The sequence below is a fragment of the Dichotomopilus funicola genome (genome assembly GCF_033296635.1).
Source record: "Dichotomopilus funicola strain CBS 141.50 unplaced genomic scaffold C8A04scaffold_1, whole genome shotgun sequence".
Taxonomy (NCBI): Eukaryota; Fungi; Ascomycota; class Sordariomycetes; order Sordariales; family Chaetomiaceae; genus Dichotomopilus; species Dichotomopilus funicola.
In genome coordinates, this window is record NW_026944022.1 from 138,446 (window position 1) to 160,697 (window position 22,252).

General features: G+C 55.0%; 5 protein-coding genes across 5 annotated transcripts; 2 read left to right on the forward strand and 3 right to left on the reverse strand.

Annotated features, from left to right (window-relative positions):
• Positions 1-296: 296 nt before the first annotated feature.
• On the reverse strand, positions 297-1,749 carry C8A04DRAFT_23773 (putative dihydroorotase; the record flags this gene model as incomplete). Its single annotated transcript, XM_062778799.1, has 6 exons — positions 297-557; positions 647-723; positions 787-892; positions 946-993; positions 1,052-1,345; positions 1,441-1,749. 6 exons carry the CDS (start codon positions 1,747-1,749, stop codon positions 297-299), a joined length of 1,095 nt encoding a protein of 364 aa, XP_062641353.1.
• A 715-nt stretch (positions 1,750-2,464) lies between these two features.
• C8A04DRAFT_33541 (vacuolar basic amino acid transporter 1) lies at positions 2,465-4,494 on the forward strand (the record flags this gene model as incomplete). Its single annotated transcript, XM_062782499.1, has 5 exons — positions 2,465-2,723; positions 2,794-3,146; positions 3,219-3,284; positions 3,335-3,487; positions 3,547-4,494. 5 exons carry the CDS (start codon positions 2,465-2,467, stop codon positions 4,492-4,494), a joined length of 1,779 nt encoding a protein of 592 aa, XP_062641354.1.
• Positions 4,495-6,616: 2,122 nt separating this feature from the next.
• C8A04DRAFT_23775 (uncharacterized protein) lies at positions 6,617-10,236 on the forward strand (the record flags this gene model as incomplete). The annotated part of the gene is made up of 2 exons (XM_062778800.1): positions 6,617-6,937; positions 7,012-10,236. 2 exons carry the CDS (start codon positions 6,617-6,619, stop codon positions 10,234-10,236), a joined length of 3,546 nt encoding a protein of 1,181 aa, XP_062641355.1.
• Positions 10,237-10,975: 739 nt separating this feature from the next.
• On the reverse strand, positions 10,976-14,056 carry C8A04DRAFT_8668 (fungal transcriptional regulatory-like protein; the record flags this gene model as incomplete). Its single annotated transcript, XM_062785201.1, has 7 exons — positions 10,976-11,196; positions 11,317-12,957; positions 13,025-13,203; positions 13,259-13,423; positions 13,480-13,729; positions 13,805-13,871; positions 13,958-14,056. 7 exons carry the CDS (start codon positions 14,054-14,056, stop codon positions 10,976-10,978), a joined length of 2,622 nt encoding a protein of 873 aa, XP_062641356.1.
• A 5,490-nt stretch (positions 14,057-19,546) lies between these two features.
• Positions 19,547-21,847, reverse strand: C8A04DRAFT_33544 (type I 3-dehydroquinase-domain-containing protein; the record flags this gene model as incomplete). The annotated part of the gene is made up of 1 exon (XM_062782500.1): positions 19,547-21,847. One exon carries the CDS (start codon positions 21,845-21,847, stop codon positions 19,547-19,549), a length of 2,301 nt encoding a protein of 766 aa, XP_062641357.1.
• Between the last annotated feature and the right edge of the window lie 405 nt (positions 21,848-22,252).

Genomic DNA, 22,252 nt, shown 5'->3' on the forward strand with positions numbered 1-22,252 from the left:
TCTCTTGGACGCATGCATAGCATTACTTACGGCGGTGGGTTGGTCGGTGGTCGGGTTTGAGAGGGTAGAAATGCATACATCTGACTTTGTTTGTTCAATACATGCACCGTGGTATATTCTGGTTATGTGACTCGCTATCCGTACCGTAGCCCCTTTTATATCGACCATCTCACCGTTTTCATTCCCGGTTGTATCCCCAGAACCAGTTTCCCACATTAGTATCCCACATGCCCATCCCATCCCATCACCATTTTAACCCCTATAACCCAAGACCCAAAACTCCTCCATCAGCTAAATCACAACCACTCAACCCCCCACGTCACCTCCCCCGCGCGAAACGGCACAACCTCCACCTCCACCCCGTCCTCACCCTTCCCACGAAGCGACTCCTCGACCCGTGCCGCTCCCCGTGTCAGACGGATCTGTGGCAGACCTGTGGTGGGCAGACCGTAAAAAGCTCGACCGTACCGCGAAAGAAATCCGCTGAGCACGTCGTCGGTTACGGAGGAGGCGGGGATGTCGTTTCGGGCGATGGCTTCTTCTAGGGCTGTGAGAACCTGGGGTTTTTTTCGTTAGTTTAGTTGAGGGGAAGGATGTGGTGAGGAAAGGTGGAAAGGGGGAAGGGGGAAATGAAAGGGGAATATACGTAGCCGAGAGCGTAAGGCTGGGTGAAGACGCCGGCGGCGGTGTTGCCTTTGCCCTTTTTGGAGGAGATGTCATGGGCTGTTTGTTGGTGAACAGGAGTTAGTATCAGGCTTTTTGGTACCGGAATGGGTGATGACTTACGAGCGCTGTCGGTGCCGAGGAAGAACTTGCCGTTGCTTGTGACGACGGCGTTGAGGAGGGCGCGGCGGTCTTCGGGTGTCTTGGCTGCGGGTTTGCAGTAGTGGTGCTGGGGTTCTTAGTTAACTGTGGAAATACATAATGAGGGGAGGAGGGACGTACCACATTGGCGGACCAGTCGTCGACGAGAAGCGAGAGGTGGTGGGCGGTCTTTCGGACCCCAGTCAGCAATTGCGTAACCTTACTGTACTTCCCTCGAGATACGTACGATCGTCCCCACAACATTATCCCCCAGCGACCGTACCGCCTCAACCGCATCAGCCGTGGTGCAGTGCTCCAGCACAATCTTGAGCTTGGGGTACTTCTCGACCAAGCCCTTGAGCACCGGCAGGAACCTGGCCTCGGCATTCATGACCGTCACATTGTCGGCCGCGCTGCTGGGTACCTCGCCGTGCAGGTTCAGCACGAGGCCTTCCTCTTCCATTGCCTTGAGCACGTCGTGGAAGGGGTCGAAGGAGACGACGCCCCATTGGGAGTTGGTTGTTGCGCCGCGGGGGTAGGCCTGGGGTAGTTAATACTAGGGGACTCATACAATCATATCAAACAAGGTGGGTAGGAAAAAAGGGGGGTTAAAAGGGGGGAAATGTAAATCAATACCTTAACACCAAAAACCCCCGCGCTCTTCGCCTTCCGAATCTCCTCAGGCGTAATACTCTCATGCAAATACAGCGACATAAGATAATTAACCCCCGAATCCAGCTGCACCAACGCATCTTTATAAGCCAGGGCCTCATCAACCGACACAACAGGCCGCGGAGCCAAGTTGGGCATGACAAAGACGGTGTCGATGCCGGCCTTGCGGATGGTGGGCGTGACGAGGCTCGCGATGGGACCTGGGGCGTTGCGCAGGTGCACGTGCATGTCGGCTGCCGCCGGGATGATGTAGCTGTCTTTGAGGGCGGGCATTTTGTCGGATTATTTGGGTATTTTTTCTGGTTTGTTTTGTTTTATCCTGTTTTGTTTTACTGCCACTTTGCATGTTGTAATGAACGCCCAACTAAAGCTCTCATGGAGGGGCATGGAGGGGCTCTGAAGTTCATGGTGGGGCTTGTCTCCTTGCCGAAAAGCCTTGGCAGGGGAAGTGTCTCGGCAAGGGTTAGGGTTGATCTGAGACATTGATGGCGATCTCCTGCAGAGGCTGCAGGTGCTTCGTTCCCTGTGCCTCGTGGCCTTTAGTGTGAGTTTTAGAAATGTCACGTCAGCTCTATTCTCCTAGAAACGGACGGGACGGGTTTGTGAAGGTTTACTCTGATAAGGATTGCGTACATGTTGTGGACTTTTGTTCTGGGCCCTTGAAGAAGGACCCCAATCCTCCACTCCCTCCGGAAGCCCTTACAAATCAGGGAACAATCACAAAAAGTCTCCGGAAGGACGTTCGCGAGTCAACCAACAAGACCCCGGACGGCAAACACAATGTGACGGGTAAATTGATACGTCCATTAGGATTCTTCTGTCTTCTCATCTATTTGTTACCTTTTGTCTACTTATTTTTTTCGAATAGTCCGACTCAATTGGTGTCTGCGGACCTTAGGGACCTGTCAAATCTGATTGATTGTTGTACATACGAATACTGTGTATGGGACCGTTCATTTAAACCGAGGTGCAACTGAACATTAACACAATGTCCCACCTCGACACGCGCCATCACGGCGACGACGGCGAGACCGACAGCTCCGTCACCGTCTCACCAACCGCGACAACCACCGAAAACACCCCGCTTCTCTCTTCCGGATCCAGCTCAATCACCATTCGAGATGGCTCGCCCGCGAGAGAGCAGCAGCAGCATCAACCGGACCCCATTGCGGCATCAGAGAAGCGCCTTGGCTGGAAGCGGACGGCGTGTATCGTTTCCAGCATGTGGGTGTTGATCTTTCTGCAGGGTGAGTTCTATTCCCGCTTTGTTTTCATCATCGAGTACACATACCCGGAGAAGAAAACTGACCAACCCAGCAAGCAACATGAGCGGCATGTCCACGGCCCAATCCACCATCGCCGCCGACCTGGACTCCTACGAGTCCGCCATGTGGTTCACCAGCGCCTACATGATCAGCATGTCCTCGGTCGCGCCCCTAGCCGGCCGGCTGTCGATGATCTTCTCGTCGGCGACCATGATCTTGTTATCGTCGGGGTGCTTTGCCGTGGGGGCTTTGGTTACTGCGTTGGCGCCGAGTTTTGGCGTGTTTATTCTGGGGAGGGTGTTGTTGGGGATTGGGAGCGGGGGGATCATGACGTTGTGTATGATTGTGGTCATTCAGCTTACGTCGCAGAAGAGGAGGGGGTTGTGGATTGGGTTGACTAATGCGGTGAGTGTTGTGTTTCACGGCAGGTTGTCAAGTGGGAGTATGCATGTGGGCTGACAATGACATGTGTCGTAGGGGTTTACGATTGGTGTGTCGGCGGGTGCTATTGTGTTTGGAGCTTTGCTGCCGGTCTTGGGATGGGTAAGTGTTCTGAGGGCATAAAGTGTCGTGTATAAGGCTAACGGTCTCAGCGGCTCCTATTCGGAGCTCAAGCACCCCTGGCCGCGATCGCTGGCCTCGGTGTCACCCTCAGCATCCCCCGCTTTGCCACCGACGAGCATGTCAAGGATCGAACGACTCGACAAAAGCTAGCCGGTATCGACTATGCCGGCGCGGCCTCTTTGGTAAGTCGCCTAAATTCTCCCAAGTGGAAAAGTTGAGAAGGGCAGTCTAACACCCCCAGACCATAACAATCGTCCTCTTCCTCTACGGCCTCTCAGGCACAATCCAGCCGCTCCCCATCCTCCTCTCCATCCTCTCCCTCGCCATCTTCCTCCTCGTCGAGTCCCGCGCCAGCGACCCCGTCATCCCGCTCGCCGTCATCCGCTCCCGCGGCGTTCTCCTCTCTTGCTTCTCCCAACTCGGCTTCATGGCCGCCCGCTGGACAGTCCTCTTCTACGCGCCCATGTTTGTCCTCGCTGTCCGCGGGTTACCGCCTGCTATTGCTGGGTCTGTGTTGGTGCCTACCAACGCTGGGTTTGGTCTTGGTGGGTTGTTGGTGGGTGCGCTGCATATCCGGCACGCGGGGTCGTTTTGGTTGGGGAGTCTGCTGTCGCTGGCGGCGTTTTCACTGGCGCTGTTTGCGCTGTCGTTTTTTAGCAAGGCAGAGGCGTCGGTGGGTGGCTATGTTGCGATTTTGTTTGCTAACGGGTTGGGCACGGGTGCCGCGCTCACGTACACGCTTGCTCATCTACTCCATCTCACCCGCCCGGAGGTGCATTTTATCGTCACGGGTTTGTTGTCCACCTTCCGGGGGTTTGCGGGGAGTTTTGGGACGGCCATTGGAGGCGGTGTGTTCACGCGAACGCTGCGGGATGCTCTCACCGAGGGGTTCAGGAGACTAGATGGCGGAGAGCAGTTAGACAAGGCGAGGGAGAAGCTGATCACGGTGTTGATCGGTAGCCCGGCGGCTGTCTGGCAGGGCGGGGTGTTGAATGCGGCGGAAAGAGTGGTGGCTGTGACTGGGTATGAGCGGGCGATGGATGTTCTGTATAAGTCGGCGGCTGCGATGTGCGTGTTGGTGTTGGTCATGCAGGCCGGGACGGGGTGGGCTGCGCCGGCGGGGGTGAAGGATGAGGATGAGGAGTTTGAGGAGGCTGTTGCGGAGAGTGATCGGGCTATGGAGGCTTGATGTTTCTAGAGGGCATAATTGTTTCTGAAGGGGAATAGCCTGCCTGTCTGTCTCAACGAGATAGTTTGTAATTTAAGCAACGTTGTCACTCCCTGCATACGCAGTATCGCGTACAGCCCATGTGGCCATGTTACAACGGCTTGATTTTAGTGACAACGCGCTGAGACAACGCCCTAGGAGAAAGCTCGGACATTCGGCAATACCCACTTCCACTCTTCGCTGAAGTACTGAAGCAGTGAAGAGGCACATTTCCCTCAACACTGCCAAGGATCGCAGCACATGGCCACCGGTCTCAAGATCGAGCACAAGAAGCGCCGAGACTACTCCGTATCGGTGGCCGAGAAGGGGAGAGAGAGATTTGAGAGAGAAAAACAAGCAAAGCACGAGGCCCCTCACCGAAGGATCTCCCCGCGCTTTCCCCGCTGGGACGGCATACATCACATCCCTCCAAGATTATCCCTCCAACATCATCCCTCATCAAGTTACACAGTATAGGCATGTCAAGCATGTATGTCAGTGAGCAGCACCGGCTGACCGGGTCAAGGATCTGAGTGACCAAACCCCCGCCAAGGCAAGCTCGGCAAGCGAGTCTCGCAAGGACTGCTCGCAAGACACGAGCCGCCCAGGACCAGGGGGGGTTCTTTCGAACGGCGTCCAGTGCGATTCGACGCGATTGGCTGGGTGTTTCAACTGACGATGTCATTGCATGGGATTTACATGGGGGAGGCTCGGTGGGTGCGGGGCTCAGCGTTGGGCTTTTTTTATTTTCTTGGGTCTTGGGGGGAGGTTTTTTTGGGCGGAATTCGCGGGGTGTTCCAAATCACGAATCACCAACCAGCCAAGATTCCCAATCACCAGGCAGGCAAGCTTCCCCAATCATCATCATCCCTGTGCTGGAGGCGTCGTGTAGAAAAAGTCCCGCTGCCCAATTGAGCGAGTCTTTTTTTCGTCTTCCCGTCTTTCACTAGTGGGGTGTAGCCCCCATTTTGCCCGGCTTGAGGGCTTACTGTGCAGCTACAGTACTTGAGTACATAGAAGCCATGCCCTCGGTTACCAGTGAGATTCTACAGTTCGGTCATCGATGCAACGTTGGAAAGCGGTGAGGCGGGAATCGCTGCGGGAACGGGTTGGCTTCAAGGATCTGACGACAAGAATTGATGGACGAAGGATGTTGTGGGAAGCAAAAAGGCTGTGGCACTGCCAACTAGTCTCGTAGTGTAAATGGGCCGCGGGGGGCCTTTTTTTCTTACTTACTGTTGCTGGTTCCTTTCCGTAGCTCGTTGCCTTCTTTTCCTATCGTTTCTACTCTTCTTGCTCTTCTCCCTTCTCTCACGACTCACGATACATACTGTGTAGACGATCGTTCAACCTTGGAAGAAATTGTTTGCTACACAACGGCCTCGAACCTTCGATTCCTCTTTTTGACCCTCTCGCTCAACTGGATGCTCAAGAGTACCCACCCTCCTGACTCGCAACGAACAATCATTTTGAAAAGCATGGACATTGTTTGAGTTTCGTCCCATTTCGTCCGATTACACACGCCCACACTTTTCCTTTTGGACTCAGGGAAAGCTGTACAAAAATCATCAGACGGTCCACACCACACAGCAAACTCTCTCTCACAAGTCCTATCCTTCGCATTCAGTCCGAGATTCCGATAAGGCTACCTAGCCTAGGCTGGGCTCTATCAAGCTCTGCCCGAGTCAACTCGACGAAGACGGGACGGCAAACACACACAACCTTTGCTCTCATCATCCACCATCGCCCATCAACCATCCGCCTTGTCTTTTTTTCGTTCTTCTCTAGCTAGGGTTGACGAACAACCAAACCGTCCGACCTTTTGAAGGAAGGGGGACCGACCTAGAAGCGATATGGCCGAGAGACGACTATTATCCCACCACCGGATCGCTGTCTTGCTGTCTGGTCGAGGAACGGCTTATGTGCTGCGAGTGCGAGGTGAGGGGGCTAGGAGAGGTGTGCAGTGACGGGATATATATCTTTGTCTTTGACGGGTGTGTTGAGGGAACTCTCTCTCTCTCGTTTGCTCAAAACACCAGAACTGGTCTGGTCTGGTCTGGTCTGGCCTAAACTAGATGTACACATCACATCACCCAAAGCCAACATGGACACCACCAACCCACGGGACATTCAACCCATAGCCTCAACCTTCCCCGACCGGGGCCCAGCCGTCTTCGCAGTAACAACCGCCACGCTGGGGCTAGCGACCCTGTTCGTCGCCGCCCGGCTGGTCTCACGCATCGGCCTGGTGCGGCGCACGGGCTGGGATGATTATATGATTGTGCTGGCGTGGCTGTTGGCGGTGTTTCTGGGGTTGAGTATTGATTTGGGGACGAGGGAGGGATTGGGGAGACATGATGAGGATATTGAAGACGAAAGAAGGGGGGTGTTGAGGATGTGTGAATATGTTTTTTCTATTCTTTATGTAAGTTCTCACGCACACCCCCACAACGTAAGAAGTACAATGAAAAGGGGTAAGGGAAGACTAACAAAAAAAAGAACCCCGCGCTCATGGCAACCAAAACCTCCATCCTCATATTCTACCTCCGCCTCTCGAAAAACACCCAAAAAGTCCTCCGCCTCGCCTCCTGGGCCGTTTTGGGAGTTGTCAACCTCGCCGGCACCATCCTCACCTTCCTCAACATCTTCCAATGCACGCCCACCCGCGCCGCCTGGGACATCCACACGCCCCCCATCCGCTGCATCCCGCTTCTCACCGAGTTCATCTGCTCAGCCCCCGTCAACATCACGACCGACCTGGCCATTCTAGCTCTGCCCATCCCCGTGCTGACGGGTATGCGGCTACCGCCGCGGCAGAAGACCATTTTGGTGTTGACGTTTACTCTGGGGGTGTTTGTGACGATAGTGGATGTGGTGCGGATTTATTATCTCCAGCAGGCGATCGATCATGTGCCGACCAGTGCATCGGCGGATCCGTCGGCGGCGTTTGGGATGAGTGTGGATTTCTCGTGGAATGCTTCGTTCTCGTTGATGTGGTCGGCCGTGGAGGTCAATGTGGGGATTATTTGTGCGTGTATTCCGACGTTGAAGCCGTTGATTATTCGGATTCTGCCGGCGATGATTATTGATCCGGATGGGACGTTGAGGAGTAGTACGGGGACGGTTGATAGTACTACGGCGAGTGCGAAGGATGAGCGCGGAGGCGTAGCTGCTGGAGGAGAGTCGGTGGGGATTCAGGTGGCTATTCCGGCTCCGACGTTGTCGTTGACACCGCCGGCTGAGGAGGAAGATACGGCGTCTCCTTCGCTGCTTGGTCTGGGGTCCCAATCGGGGTCAGAAGATATCTCGATCCGGGATTTCCTCGCTACTACCTCTCCGAATCCCACTCACCCTTATCATCACCACCACCACCACCATCACAGCCATCATAATCACAACCACCGCCGTTCCATCCTCACCGACACCACAACCATGACGACCACCACCTCAGCAACCACCAACACAACAGCCCACCGCCACTCCTGGCAATCCCGCCACTCCCGCCGATCCTCCCGACAAGTCTACTTCGGCTTCGTCAACATGCGCCCCCCCAAAAACCTCCTCACCACCTCCCTCCGCGACTCCCTGCGGTACGGCACCGTAACCAGCATCCTGTTCTTTCTCTGGGGGTTTTCCTACGGTCTGCTCAATACCCTCAACAATGCGGTGGCTGCGGTGGCGAATATGACGCAGGCGCAGACGCTGGGACTGACGGCGGTGTATTTTGGCGGGGGGTATTTGTTGGGACCGTTGTTGGTGGGCGGGTGGTTGTTGAGACATGATGAACATCATCGGTTGAGGGGGGAGTGTGCAAGGACTGCTGAGGGGGGTCTTAATGGGGATCCTGATCCAAATCTTGGAGGGGACAGGGTGAGAGCCACACGAAGACGGCCCGGACGAAGAAGACCCCGACGAAGAAGAACCGGAGACGAGTCAGTTGGCGGGTTTAAAGCAACCTTCATTGCAGGCCTCTGCATCTACGGCGCCGGTACCATCATGTTCTGGCCCGGAGCCGTCGTGGGATCCTACGGCGGGTTCATGGCCAGCAGTTTCGTCGTCGGTTTCGGACTCGCCGTGCTCGAGACAGCCGCCAACCCCTTTCTCATCCTCTGCGGTCCGCCCGAGTACGCCGATGCCCGGCTGCTGCTTGCTCAGGCCGTCCAGGCCGTTGGGAGTGTCCTCAGCGGTTTGCTCGCTGACCGTGTCTTTTTCGCTGCTCGTCTCGAACGGGGCCACTCCGACTCTTCAACTTCTTCCCCCGGGTCCTCCTCCACCATCCTCATCGAAGTCCAATGGACCTACCTCGCCATCACCTTGTCGTCTGTCCTCCTCGCCCTCTTCTTCTTCTACATGCCCCTCCCCGAAGTAACCGACGCCGAGCTCGCCTTCTCCGCCGCCCACCGCTCCCGCAACCTCCCCATCCCCCCCGAACGCAAATCCGTCGCCGGTATCTCCCTCCGCACCTGGGCCCTCTCCCTCGCCGTGCTAGCGCAATGGTGCTACGTCTCAGCGCAGGAGAACATGTCGCTGTTTTTTGACCAGCTCATCTCGGCGTTTGTGACCCCCGTGAATGGCGATCGGGATGCGGCGTTGGCTTCTCCGCAGGCGAGGGGGGCCGCGGGAGGTGGAGGGCCCGGTGGGTTGGCGTTGTCGTTGCCGAATTACTTGTTTGTGGCGCATACGGCGTTTGCGGTGTCGAGGTTTGCGGCCGCGGGGGTGTGTATTTGGGCTGTGCAGCGGGAGCAGAACAAGTCTCCTGCATTATCCCCATCATCACAAGCAGTATCATCCTCCGGTTCTTCTCCCCCAGCACTACCCGACGACAACCTCACCATCAACCCCCCCAACAACCCCAACACTCACAAAACCAACAAATATACCAACGCCCCCTTGACCCTCCTCCTCCTCTCCATCCTCCTCTCAACCCTCTCTCTTCTCACCGCCCTGACCCTCCACCCCTCAACAACAAACCCTAACCTCGCCACCCTCCCCATCCTCCTCTTCTTCTTCTTCGAAGGCCCCATCTGGCCCCTCATCTTCTCCCTCGGCCTACGCGGTCAGGGAGTCCGTACTAAGCAGGCCGCTGCGTGGTTGACTATGGGGGGTTGTGGGCCGGGGGTGTGGCCTTTTGTTAGTTATGGGATTTTGCAACGAAGTCAGGGAGGAGAAAGGAATGTGCAGGTGTCGTTGGTGGTGGTTGTTGTGTTGATGGCGGTTGCGGGGGTTTATCCGGGGTTTTTGATGGTGGTTAGGGGGGGAAGGGAGATGGTGGGGTTGCAGATGCCGATCTCTGGAAGGTCTGGAAGGGGAGGAAGTGGTGATGATCATGATATGGGTGGCCGTAACGGTAACGGCAACGGCAACGGCAACGATAACGGTAACGGTAACGAAAGCGACGACGACGACGACGACGACAACGACGACGACAACGACGACGACGACGACAACGACGACGATAACGACGACGACAACGACGACGACAACGGCACCACCACCAGCAGCAGCAGTGGTCACAACAACGACATTGGACAGACCCAGCAGCATGACAGCAAAAACCGCGGTTCACTCAGCCAGCATTTGTTTCCTGGCTGGTCGCATCATCACAACACCACACGATCGTCGCACCAGGCACAGCAGAGTGGGCACAGAGAGGAAAAGGAAAAGGAGGATGCGCCGTGGGAGAGTCAGGTGTTGGATACGAGAATTTTGCGGGATATGCCTTAGGTTTACGGGCCGGGTGTTTTTTATCTGTTATTTTTCGGTTTTTTTTTTTGGTTTCTTTTGGTCTTTTTTTTTGGTTTCGTTTTAAGGTCTGTCTTGTTTGAGCGGAGCGCATGTTAGTGAACATTTCGGAGCATGATCTGGGGTTGGTGTAGGAGTTTGGTCGGTTTCATGAAAGCGGATGTTGCGAGCGAAAGACACTGATAGATACCCCAGGGTTGGTTGAGAGCGTTGGTTGCTCCTTACAAAACACATGAAATAACGTTGAAATGACAAGTAAATATAAATAAATAAATAAATACATAATCCTTATGATTTATTCCTTCGTCTGCTGTGGGCATTTATACGAGCTACTTCGTGGACATCATGTTTCGAGCCCGTCGTTTCGAGGTGCATTAGGTATCCCAACGTTGTATCCGTAACCTCTTCTCACCTCCTTTTCTTACCTCAACAAACCAGCACGGGAATACATCCATGTATGTACCCCCATTCCGCTGTTAACACATCACAACATCCATAAAACTCTCACGCATCAACCCAACATCAATGACACAGTAGCCCATTGTTTCACTAACAATCATTTATACAGGGTATCGTACTATTTACGAACAACCAACTCCCCTCTTACCCCCTTTACCCCTTTCACCCCCTTTACCCGGCTTTCCTTTCCCCTTACCCCCCTTCCTTAACCCCCTTCAACAACCCATACACCCCCGTATGTCCTGCCCAGGCCCAGATACTACTATCCCGTATTAGGAGCCCCATTCAAAAAGAAATCCAACTCGGGCCCCACACCCCCCATAAACGACTCATTCTCCGCCAACTGCTCCAACAAACTCAAAAACGGATCTTTTTCCTCCCCCGGCCCCGTCGTCGCCGCGCTCTCGTGTGGACTGGTGTCTTTGGGTGTTGAACCCGTTCCTGCTCCTGTTGCTGGTCCTGCCCCTCCTGCTGTTGTCCCGGCTGTTGCGTTCGCGTTCGCGTTCGCGTTTGGCCCGGCTGGGTTGGGGTTTGAAGTTGGATTTGGATTTGGATTTGGATTTGGATTTGGATTTGGATTTGGATTTGGATTCGCCTCGTCACCGTGCCAGGCAGTCGGTGTACTAAAAGCGTTGGTAGGGATCCCGCCAAACATGGGATCAAAAGTCTGCTGCGGGTGGTGGTTGGTGGGTGTTGGACCGCCGGGGAGCTGGGCAAAGTTGAAAGACCCTGCAAACGCGCCGTTACTGATGCCGTGGAAACCATGTGCTGCTGCTGCCGCTAAGTCTGCCGGTGGGTTGTTGGGATTAGCGGTACCGTTGCCCATGGAGAAGCCCGGTATGCCGTGTGCCGCGGCACTGCTGCCCCCCGGGCCATGCCTCGCGTTTGGTCGTCGGTGTGGTGGGAGCGGGTCATGTGGAGAAGTTAGCGATGTTGGTGTTTGGATGATACTCGGTGAAAAGAGAGGGCGGTCCGCGGTGGATGGCGTGGATAGCGAGGGTGTAGGCGGCGGGTTCATGGTGTTGAGAGCCATCAGACTCTTCAGGTCTGGCCGCGGGCGCCCCGAAGGAGCCGTGTTCTTCCTTTTAAGATTCGGACGCGACTGGGCCCCTTCTGTGGCACTGGGGCGTGGCGCGTGGAGGGTCTGCCCCGGGTATGTATCGGCCGTGAAATCGACCACGACATCGGCAAGGCTGAGGTTGGCCGAATCGAAACTGAAGCTCTGCCCTCCCGGACCCCCAATGTTGGAGTACCGGTCAAAGAAATCTTCTAGGGTAAACACCGGCGAGTATCGCGTCGGACTCTGGGCAATGCTCTTGACGAGTTCCGAGTGCGCGTTGTAGATCCCCTGGAGCGTCTCGCGTTGGTGTTGGACGCTGGCCCAGGCGTACCGTAGCTCGCTGAGCTGCTGCATCTCCCGAGACAAAAAATCGGTCGACGAGCTGAAGACGTTGACTTCTCCAGCGGCCCCGATCCGGCTGTAGTGTGCTCCGTGAATATGGACCGTGCCGGCCGTGCAGATGCAGTATCCCACAAAGGCCGGCCACTCGACGGAGGCCATTTGTTTGCCGAGTTCCACCAGCTCTGCAATGGCGTTGGCGTGCAAGAAGCACATATTGGTGGCTTCGATTTGCCACGACTGGTGCTGCCCAGACCCAGCGAGCTCGGCCAGGTCAATGGGGAGGAATGGGCGGTAGATGAGGCAGTGGATGAGATGGTATATCAGCTTGCTCAAAACAAGCACGGTGGAATCGGGCTGCCCGAAGAGCGACTCCACGCTGGAAAACACGTCCTCACTTCCAGATGCCCACACGTCCAGGTCTTGGCGGATCTTGGAGAGGTTGGACAACGAGTGCCATGGGAAGTGGGAGTCCCCTTTGACGCCGCCGGCTGCCAAGTACTGGTTGGTCGTCCCCAAAATACGGCAAATATCAATGAGCATCCCGTTGCTTCCCTGTGGTTTCTTGCCACCCCCCTGAAGTTGCTGTAGGTTCGTGTAACTCTGAAAGAAGTCTCCTTCCATCGGTATTGAGGTAGGGCTGGGGAACCAACATGGAAGCCGCAAAACTATGGCCCGGTCCGAGATGAGAGAAGGCCTCTTCGACCCGCAAGATAGGAAGCGATCGAGCAGGTAACATGTCCAGAACAGTCGCCGGCGGGTTTCTCGTTCGATTGGCGTGATGCGGGCGCCCATATCGAGCTCTCTGTGCAGCTCCAGGGCCATGGCCATACCGACAGCACTCGCTATTAACCTGTCAGTTAGAACTCACAAGACGCGGCCTTTTGACGAGAAAAAAAAAAAAAGACGTACTCAGCAGCATGTACGCTTTCTTCCCCTTCCCAGAGGCGGTAAAAGCAGTCACAAGCAGCACTAGACCCTGCAAGGCATCGATAGACGGCTCATCCGTGTCAATCTCAAATCTTGCTTTAGCGGCATACTCTTCGCTGAGTTTCACAGCAGACTGGTAACCGCTGGGGTGCGGTGCGTATCTAGAAGTGTTGCGTTAGGAACGAAGGCATTAGCATTAGAAGTTGATGGATTTACCTCGCAGCCACTGCGTAGATTGCGTGAACTAGGTAGCCGGGCACCTGATTCAGCTGAAGCCGTTGTCTCAATGTGGACTCATCAAAGACGTGAAAAGGCTTGTCGTGAAAGCGGGCAAAGTAGATGTCGAGTAAGACATCGGGGTCGAACCCTGGGAGGTGTTCACTGTGTTTGAGTTCAAGTTAGACAACACATTGTAATTCGAAAGTTAGAAAGCATACCTGGAGTGACTCGAAGCCAATGTTGCGACGTCTTGATTCTCTTGGCCGACGTCGAGTTTGAGACCAAGCCCCGCGTCCGACGTCGCGGAGGTGGAAGTGGATGCCTCGTGGTCATCTACCACGGGGGTTTCGAGGGTTTCCGTATCAGATTTTGCCTTTTTATCCTTGAGTCGGGCTTCCAGGCCGTCTACTCGCTTCAGTAGAGCTTCTAACACGTCGGTTTTCGGCCCCCTCTTCTTCGGGACGGCGTCTGCGGGAACATATCAACACAGGCGGCTCATGAGAGACAAAAGGAGTTTTTCGCTGGTTCGGAGTCATAACGTACCGTAAATACAAGGACATTGGAAAACCTGGCATGCCTCACAGGCAGGGCGCAGCCGGTTGCACTTGATCTACACCAAGACGTTAGTTATGCCCTCTAGACGAGAGACCGTGCGGGACCTGGGCCACTCTTAGCCATTAAGAGTACCCCACGTACTTTTCGTTTCCGGCATGACTTGCAGTTCATGGATTCTCGTGGCTCATTGCTCATGCGGCGGGTGGGAAGGCGCTCGATGCTGACTTGTGGTCGCGGCATTGGGGCTAGGGGTAGGCGCGGAAGTGCCGCCGGCGGTCCGGGTTCGTAAGGCTGAGCCATCTTGCCGAGGATAGTGTCTTCAAGGATGCATTGAGTGTGAAACGGTTGGTCTGGGAAGCTGCGGTAGGGTAGACGGTCACCGTGTGGTTGTCGGCATGACTCCTCGGGGCGGACGCTACTTTGTCACAACGTCCCCCGGCTTTGTCTTCACAAAGCCACCACAAAGCCACCCCAACGAGTGAGATCGAACTCGATCCTGGCCGTCTCCGCGTTGTCGTTTTAGTAGCGTGATGATGGGAATACAGAAACTAGGAGGAAGTGTGGAAAAATGAGGGAAGTGGTGAAAGGGGCCAATTGCTGGTCGCTTAGTCGTTATTCATTAATTATTCGTCTTTCGTTATCCGTCCTTCGTTCCTAGTGTAGTTCGTCGTCGCCGTCGTGATGGTGCGTCGTCTCAAGATCGGTGGTTGAGGGGTGGGTTCCGCCAGACTAGGAAGCAACCTCTGCTATGCGTCGTTTCACTTCCCTTGCGGATACTTGAATCTTGACGGAAGATACTTAAAAGAATGGACGTGGGCGCGCCGGTCTTCCAAAGTGACAACCAGCCCGGGAGACGGAGGTTGAGAGATGTGAATGAAGACGGATCTGCTCCGGCTGGGTCGGGGGAAGTCAAAAAAAGAGCACGTTGTTGAGCGAAGCACGCGGCATCGGTTAAGGAGCCGGGTAGTTATGAACCCCGGTCTCGACTCGAACGGGGAACCCTCACTCGCATTCATCCCTGACCAGGGTCCCGGGCATCGAACACGATAACTTTTCACGTTGTCCGTGTACTCGAAGGGGTTATCAGCCGAACCGAATGACAGCAGTGGTATCCGTACTCTGCTAAAATATGATGCCGCACTTATATTATCTGTTTGCCCCTTCTCAATGGTCGGGACGATCTAGGGCAAAAGACAAAAGAGCACAAGAGAAGGTCAATTGCGATGATTTCGAACGGCTGGGAATCTTGTCGACAGGGATCCCGGTGGACCCGGTGAGCGCCGACCTCAAGCTGGGCTCAGTAGCCGAAGCGGCTTTGGAAGACAACCTTCAAAAGTTCAACAGCATCATACATGGAAGCGCCGGGGCTGTCTCCTCTTGCGTCGGGTGTGATTTTCGAGCAGAGCAGCATCGGATTCAGAAGAGGAGCGCCAATGGGTGCGCTTCCAGGTTCTGCTGGAAGAGCCGCTGCAGGGGCAAGCACACCTCCCCAGGCAGTGCGGGGAAGAGAGCTGGAGAAGGAATGTGGGGTTTTTGGGGAGCACCTGCAGTTAGGACGAGAACCGTTCTTGCTTTGCTGCGGCGCTTGATTCGTGCGGACCCACACGCGACCGCAAGCTACATACCACCTCACTCACGTTAGTAGCTCCTTCACATGTGGTACACTTCGAAGTACACTAGCTTCGTACTAGCGAGGTGTTTGCCCTTCTTGATGCCGATTCGGAGTGAATCCGCACGCCCTGGACGATCGCTTCGGCTTGGCGGTCTTGAATGTTCCTTCGAGGCGCTTTGAGGAACGATGCATGTCTCAACGGTTGCCACTCCGCAACGGCGATCGCAAAACCAGGACCACGAACCCGCTGGCGGACACCGACAAAAAAAACTCTAAATCCGAAGATCACTCTCGCCTTGTACATACATACGGATAAGGTAGACTACTTCACAACAACACGCTGCCTCTTCCACCCGCTTCCCTCAAAATCTGACGAGGCACGCAGGACACGCAACTTAGGCGTGCATAAACGAAGGCCGACCGCGTGCCCCACGCCGGGAAGGCAAACCTGGAATTTGGAAGCGACTAAGGATCGTGTTCGGTCGTTCCGACGTGCAAGGCACCACAAGCGCCGGGAGAACAGACAAATCCAACCCGCCCTCTCCGGCCGCAGCCGGTCCTTTGTGCTCGCCCAGCTTTTACTATGTAGCTCTCGCCTCTGTCAAGAGCAAAAGGCACAGCAATGTCGTCGAGGCCCCAGTGTCTGGCTGGTTTACCGCTCCAATAGCGGCACATCTCCTGCGAGGCAACGTCCCGATCCGTACAGATGGGTTTAATCTCATCAAGCTTCTTCCCCGGTTTATCGACACCCAGCTCCGCTTCGATGCCCCAATTGGGCCCTTCTCGAACTGGTTGTTGCAACTTGTCAATCGACGGCGCAAGTGGGCTGACCTTTTCTCGAATCCCCCTGGAATCCCTTGGTGAGACCCGGGCGGGCCCGACCCATCTTCAACCCCCTCTGAAAAGGCAGTTAACACAGCGATCTCCTCGGCAGTTCGAAGTTCGGTCGGTGCTGTTCCATTCTCCCGAATTAGCGGACAACAGTGGGGCGTTTGCAACATTTCAGGGGGGTCATCGCTGCCCGTGCTGCTCGGTTACGCGCCACGCGTGGTCCCCCTGCACCCCGCAAATCTCGGTCAACCAGGGACCCCCTGTGCCCGCTACCCACTGCCGTCGATCCTTTTGGAGATGCGCGGACGTTCAACACCCGAGCTCGCCTCTGTCCTCCTGCTTTGTCTCGAGCCCCGACATGGAACTCGATCTCTGGAACGAAACAATGAAAAACAACTTCACATATCTTGCGCTCAAGGATATCGAGCTGAGGAATTAGGTTTCCCCAGACCCTGCCTCGCCTACCATGTCCGGGATAACGGCGAGATTGGCCCGCTGCACCAAGTCACCCGCCCTTCCAGCTCCCAGAGATCTGGGTTGGTTTCATGGAAAGCGGGCCGTCCAAAACCCACCGGCGCCTGCCCGTTTCATGGTTCGAGAAACCGCCTTGTCGTGATGATCAGCAATCAGGCGTTGAAGACGTGGTTCCTGACAGAGGGATATCCAGCCCCGAAGGGTCAAACACGAGACGTACACTAAACCGTGTTCTGGTTTGAAAAACACGGCTCCGGTGGCTTAACATCTGGTAATTATGGTAAAATTACCAAAGGTACGTGTACAGAGGGTTTCGAGCTTTTGGCTGCCGTTTAACCCCCGCCAAATGGATCGTCCCCCACAGCTTCAGCCCTGTCGTCTGAGTCCCGTGTTTGCATGTTTTTTTTGCGCATCGTCTTGTCGCCTTCTGCCCGAGGCGCGTGCGGAAGAATCTCACTCTATCGGACCGAAACCCCTCCGACCTGCACCCTCACAGAACAGGGCAAGCTGCATGGCTTCGGCTTTCCGGGCGGCTCTCCGACAGAGCTCGTCATGCGAGTTGTCTTAGCTCCCCACGGACCTTCGCCGGATTTTCGAGCCCAGGGTTGTTTGGCCACCGAACTTCGATTGTCATTGTTGTCAGCGATTATCAACTGCACATCTGACACTCTTGAACAGGGATGGGAATGTTCGCTTTCGCTTTCTTGGCGCTACACAACATCTTCGATTCCGACTTTCGGCAGTCTACTCGAGTTACATGTGTAACAGGAAGGTCTAACTGTTACGAAGTGCCTCGGCCTTGAACTTCGATTTCAGAACTCGAGCGGTGAACGCATCATTGCATGCCCAGACAACCGCAACCGTCTAGCTGCATGGAATCTCCCAACGTGACCTCGCTCAATAACTAGTTAAGATCTCGTCAAGGCGGGCCGGTTCCGCTCAAGAGGTGGAAGTACGCTACGGTCCCCTTCGCTACACCAAAACGAGATGCCGCCAAGAAAATGAAATACCGACACATACCGAGAGACTAACGATATCAAGTCGATCCCCAAGATCCCCTCGCCCGAGCCTCAACGGCTGCGCGGACCATACCACCGCCACCGTCGCCTGTTGTGTTGTCACGGCACTTTCACACTTGATCGCTTGGTGCCGGTGTAACAGGGGGTTTCCGGCATGGTCAAGTGAATGAGATCCTGTCCCCCTCGTCCTGATTCAAAATATGCCGGCCCGAGATGAACCTTGACCACATCTCGGCCACGGAGCTTATTCCGGTGTATTCTCTAGTGTGTCTTGGCATTGAGATCGCGTGTCTTTTCCAAAGTTTCAGAGATGCAAATGCTGTCGTGTCCTTGACTTGTCTTCATACCGGCCTGTTATTTCTCTAGGACTTTGCTCAAGTGTAAAAAGATGTCAAACTGCCATGACACGAGACAACTGTGTTTTCCCATAGACCGATTCTCTCATTGGATCTCTAATGCCTTGTGATTGGCGCTGCTATTAGTGTAGCATGTGTGTAGGAAGCGAGGGCCTTTGCATAAGTCTATGTGGGACTGGTGGTGACCTTCACCGTTTTAGTAATTCTCTCCTCGGCATTTATACTGATATCTTCAGAGAGCGGCTTTAAACCGGTTGGGGGGGGCGTGTGAGTGAGGGTGAGGAGGTATATCAAATATCAAGAAATGTAAGGATGTATTTGAGAAAGCTGAACGGGCTGAACATCTTTGAAGTATATCTGCTAGGCCCGTGTTGTAGGAGTGTAGTTTCAACATGGAGGATATATACCTATGGGGACTTGACAACGAAAACCAAGCTAACAAAAGAAAAAGAAAAGCTCAAAGTTCAAAATGCTAAAACATTTAGCAAACCCCCCACATTCACCCATCCAGTCTCAGCCCTCCCTTCCCACCAATGGATGCAATGGCTGGTCAAAACAAACAGACCGCAAAGGGAGATTCACATCCGCCCCACACTCCGAAATGCATGCGTACATGTATGACCCCTTTCCCAGATGACGGGCCCGTCCTGATCCTGATCCTGATGCATGCTTGACGTGACTTCTTTCCTTCTTTCTTTCCTTTCTCTTCCCTTTCAACATGTCTAACTTCCAAACAACTCAAATGCCGAGTCTGCAACTCACTCTACTGCTTCCCAGTTCCGTCCTTCCTGGTCCTGGCCTTGCTCTTGCTCTTGCTCCCCTATTTAACCTAACCGACTTTCTCACCTGCAAACCCGCGGCGAAAAGAATGACAATAACAGGCTAAATGCTGCGTGTGTGTTGTAAAGCGGGCTGTGCTGAGCCCTCAATTCGGTGCGTGCCGTATGCGGTGGCAGACGTATGTGTGCGGATGTGTGTGTGCGAATGTGTGTATACGGTAAACGGGAAGGTATTCGGTAGGCGTATGGGCATGTGGGCGTGTGGGCGTGTGGGCTTGTAAGCCCAGGGTCTCTGCCCGGCCCCATGGTGGTGTTTCGGTGGTGCTTCAGGGGTGCTGACTCAATCCTAACGCCCCGAGTTAACCCATTCAGTCCAGAAGTTCACTTCGTCGTCGATATTTGTTGCCTTTTGCTGGGCGACTTGGCGCCAGGCTTGGAGTTGGGGTTTGCCGGGGTATCGCGAGGGGGCCGAGGGTTGGGTGTCTTCGTAAAAAGGGGGGGGAGCTATCCATGGATGCGTCCTCGGTTTCGGTGCGTTGGTTCGTGGCAGTTTCAGTGACGCATACCAACGATAAACCTCGGCCCGTCGCTTTCGGGGTTGGTCCCCCAGCTCAGATACTTTCCGCCCTATACCACCGTCTGCCGTACAGATGAGACCCTCAAAATAACGTCCGCCCACTCGCAAGCCGAACAAAGCTATAAGGCACATTCTGTCCAACCAACAACCGCAGCGTTTCCACCGTAGTAAACGCCGTAACATCCGCCGCGCCGTACGCCGCAAATCCGCTCTGCTCGGCAATCAGGCCCGGGTCCCCCTTACGCGAAGCCGACCGGTCCGCCAGATCTAAAAACACCTTCCGCGAGTTTGCCGACGGCTCCCGTGACCCAAACAAGCGCACCAGCATCCCAACAAGCGTGCTCTTCTCTGGCCCCAGAGCGCTGACGACGAGGAAGGGAGATCCTCCCCCTCCCATCCCGATGTCCGCACCATTCGCCCCGTTTGCCCCGACCGTTCGTGCTCGTTGGATACTCTCTAAGCTGGTGAAGGGTTCGATGAGGAGGTCTTTGCCGAATGCCGGTGGTGTTTTGAAGCCGACGGTGTAGACCTTGCCGACTTTGAGGGCCTTGAGGGCGAAGAGGGCGCTGGCGGCTTCCTCGGCTGATGACCCGAGGACAACGGCAGCACAGCCAAAGTAGGCTGATGGGGCCAGGTCTCGCGTCAGGGTGCTTAGTATGCCTTTCCAAGAAGCGTTTTCGAGGACGAGAGAGGTGTTGGGTGGTAGGCCGGATTGCGCGGGTCCCAGGGAGTTATACGAGTCCCCGTTTTTGTGCCGCGGGGGACTCGATGGGATGGATGGTGGTGCGGAGGTCGGGTTGCTGGAAGAAACTGGTCGCACGACAATGGTGTCGACCATTCCGATGAGGCGGGCCGCTTCGCTAATCGTCGGGCCGGATCCGTTGTTGAGAGATGAGAGGAAGTTGCTGTGGCTGGTCAAACTCCTGAGCGAGACGGCCGGGTTGAAATAAGCACCACCAAAGTTCCTCTGGTTGCACCACGCCCCAATGCAGCCGTATCCCTTTGGTAACCACTCCACGACGGCAAACTGGTGGGGCATCCCGAGTTCGTTGAAGCACTTTTCGTAAAAGGGCGCTTGTGGCGTAGCACTCCGCATCGCTGGGCTGGTGATCCCGTACATGTTCTTCCTGGGTAGCTGCCCGAGTAATGAAAGCGCCTGGTTGATCTCGGCGGCGCTCATCTGACCGGGGGCCGCGATGATGGGTAAGAGGGGGTGAGTGATTGGCGTGAAGAATTTGTTGAGAGTCCGAGAAAATTGGCCGATTTCTCCCATATTCAAGGCGGACAAGGGGACGGAATCAGGGTATTTTGATTTGATCTTGGAGCGAAAGTATTCCAGCTCGAAGTTCTCATTGTGGTCGTTGATAATCGCAATCATCTTGACACAGTCAGCGTAGCGTTGTGACTCAAGAAATATCGATTCGGCCTGGTCCGAAGTCCATTTGAAGGTCCCCGAAAAATCGTGGAAGGCCGACATGATGCGGCTGTTGCCCCGCTGCTCATACAACTTCTTCCGGATCGATTCTGGGAGCCAAACCTCGACATCGATGTATTCAACACCCCACTGAAGAGCCCGGTAAAGGTATTCGTAATACAGCCCTGGGTTGTCCATCGGAAACCGGCCGTTTTCGTTGGTACATCTTGTCGTCAGGATGATGGGGAGCTCTGTCCTCTGGCGTAGCAACATGACCTGCTCGCCCACGTAGCTGAGGCTGGGAATGTCGGAGTAGGTCCCATCGGCATGTGGTTCTTTCAGGAGATCGACACGAATCTCGATGGCGTCAGCTCCCACAGTCAAGATATCGATATTCGGCAAAGCGGCATGGACGTCGGGGAAGGTGGTCGAAATAATGAAGGTCCTTGGTTTCTCTATTAGCGCCCGGTGGAGACATAACTGGCCCAAGATGTGCGAAGTAAACCGGGCGAGATCCCGACGGAAAAACGGCGTTTCGGTGTATAGAAACTCGTAGTCGCACTGGGCGGAAAGATAGATATCCGGCGGCATGCCCAGGCCGGTACAGTGGGCGTTGACGGAAACAAGGAGGCCTCGATTTCGTGTCGCGATGTCCTCCTTGGCACTCTCCGCTGGAATTCCCACGACACAATTTTGATCTTGCTGCGTCACGTCCTCGAACCTATTCTTGATCTGCGACGGCTTTCCCAGCACTTCTGCGAAGACGTCGACAATCTTCTCTTGTCCTAGGCCGTACACGATGACCACGATCCTAGTATCCCCTCTTTCCGGCTCGCTGCATAGATGCACATCAGGTTGAACCGGCGGAGATGGGTGTTCCATGTCGACATCTTTGGCAAAAATGCTGCCGTCCATACTTTGCGGCCGCCCTAAGGCTGGGACGGGCCCCGGTGGTTGCACCGCCGCCATGACGAGCTGCGTGACCCCCTGGTTGAACTCGACGTGAGGACTTAACGCCGTGATGACCAGTCTTCAAGCACGTAGATAGGCGGTTTGACGTCCTGTTGGCGCTCACTTTCCACCCCAATCCTCACGAAATAGGTCCTCAAAATCCAACTAAAAGATGAACAAAGCTGCGACAGCGAGATCTAGCCAGCATGGCCTCAATCTCTCGATTGAAAACGTTAGTATTTAGCGAGGCCAGGAACTTAAGGTCGAGGCGAGGGCGGTCAGACTGAGAAGACGAGGAGGACGAGAGTATGGCAAGCCGAGAAATGACGGGACCCGATAAGGCGTTGCTGACGGGAGAGGCAGCTTCGTTCCTTGACCTCAGACGGAGTAGAGAAGTCGGTTTCCTAACGATGAGTGCTGTGA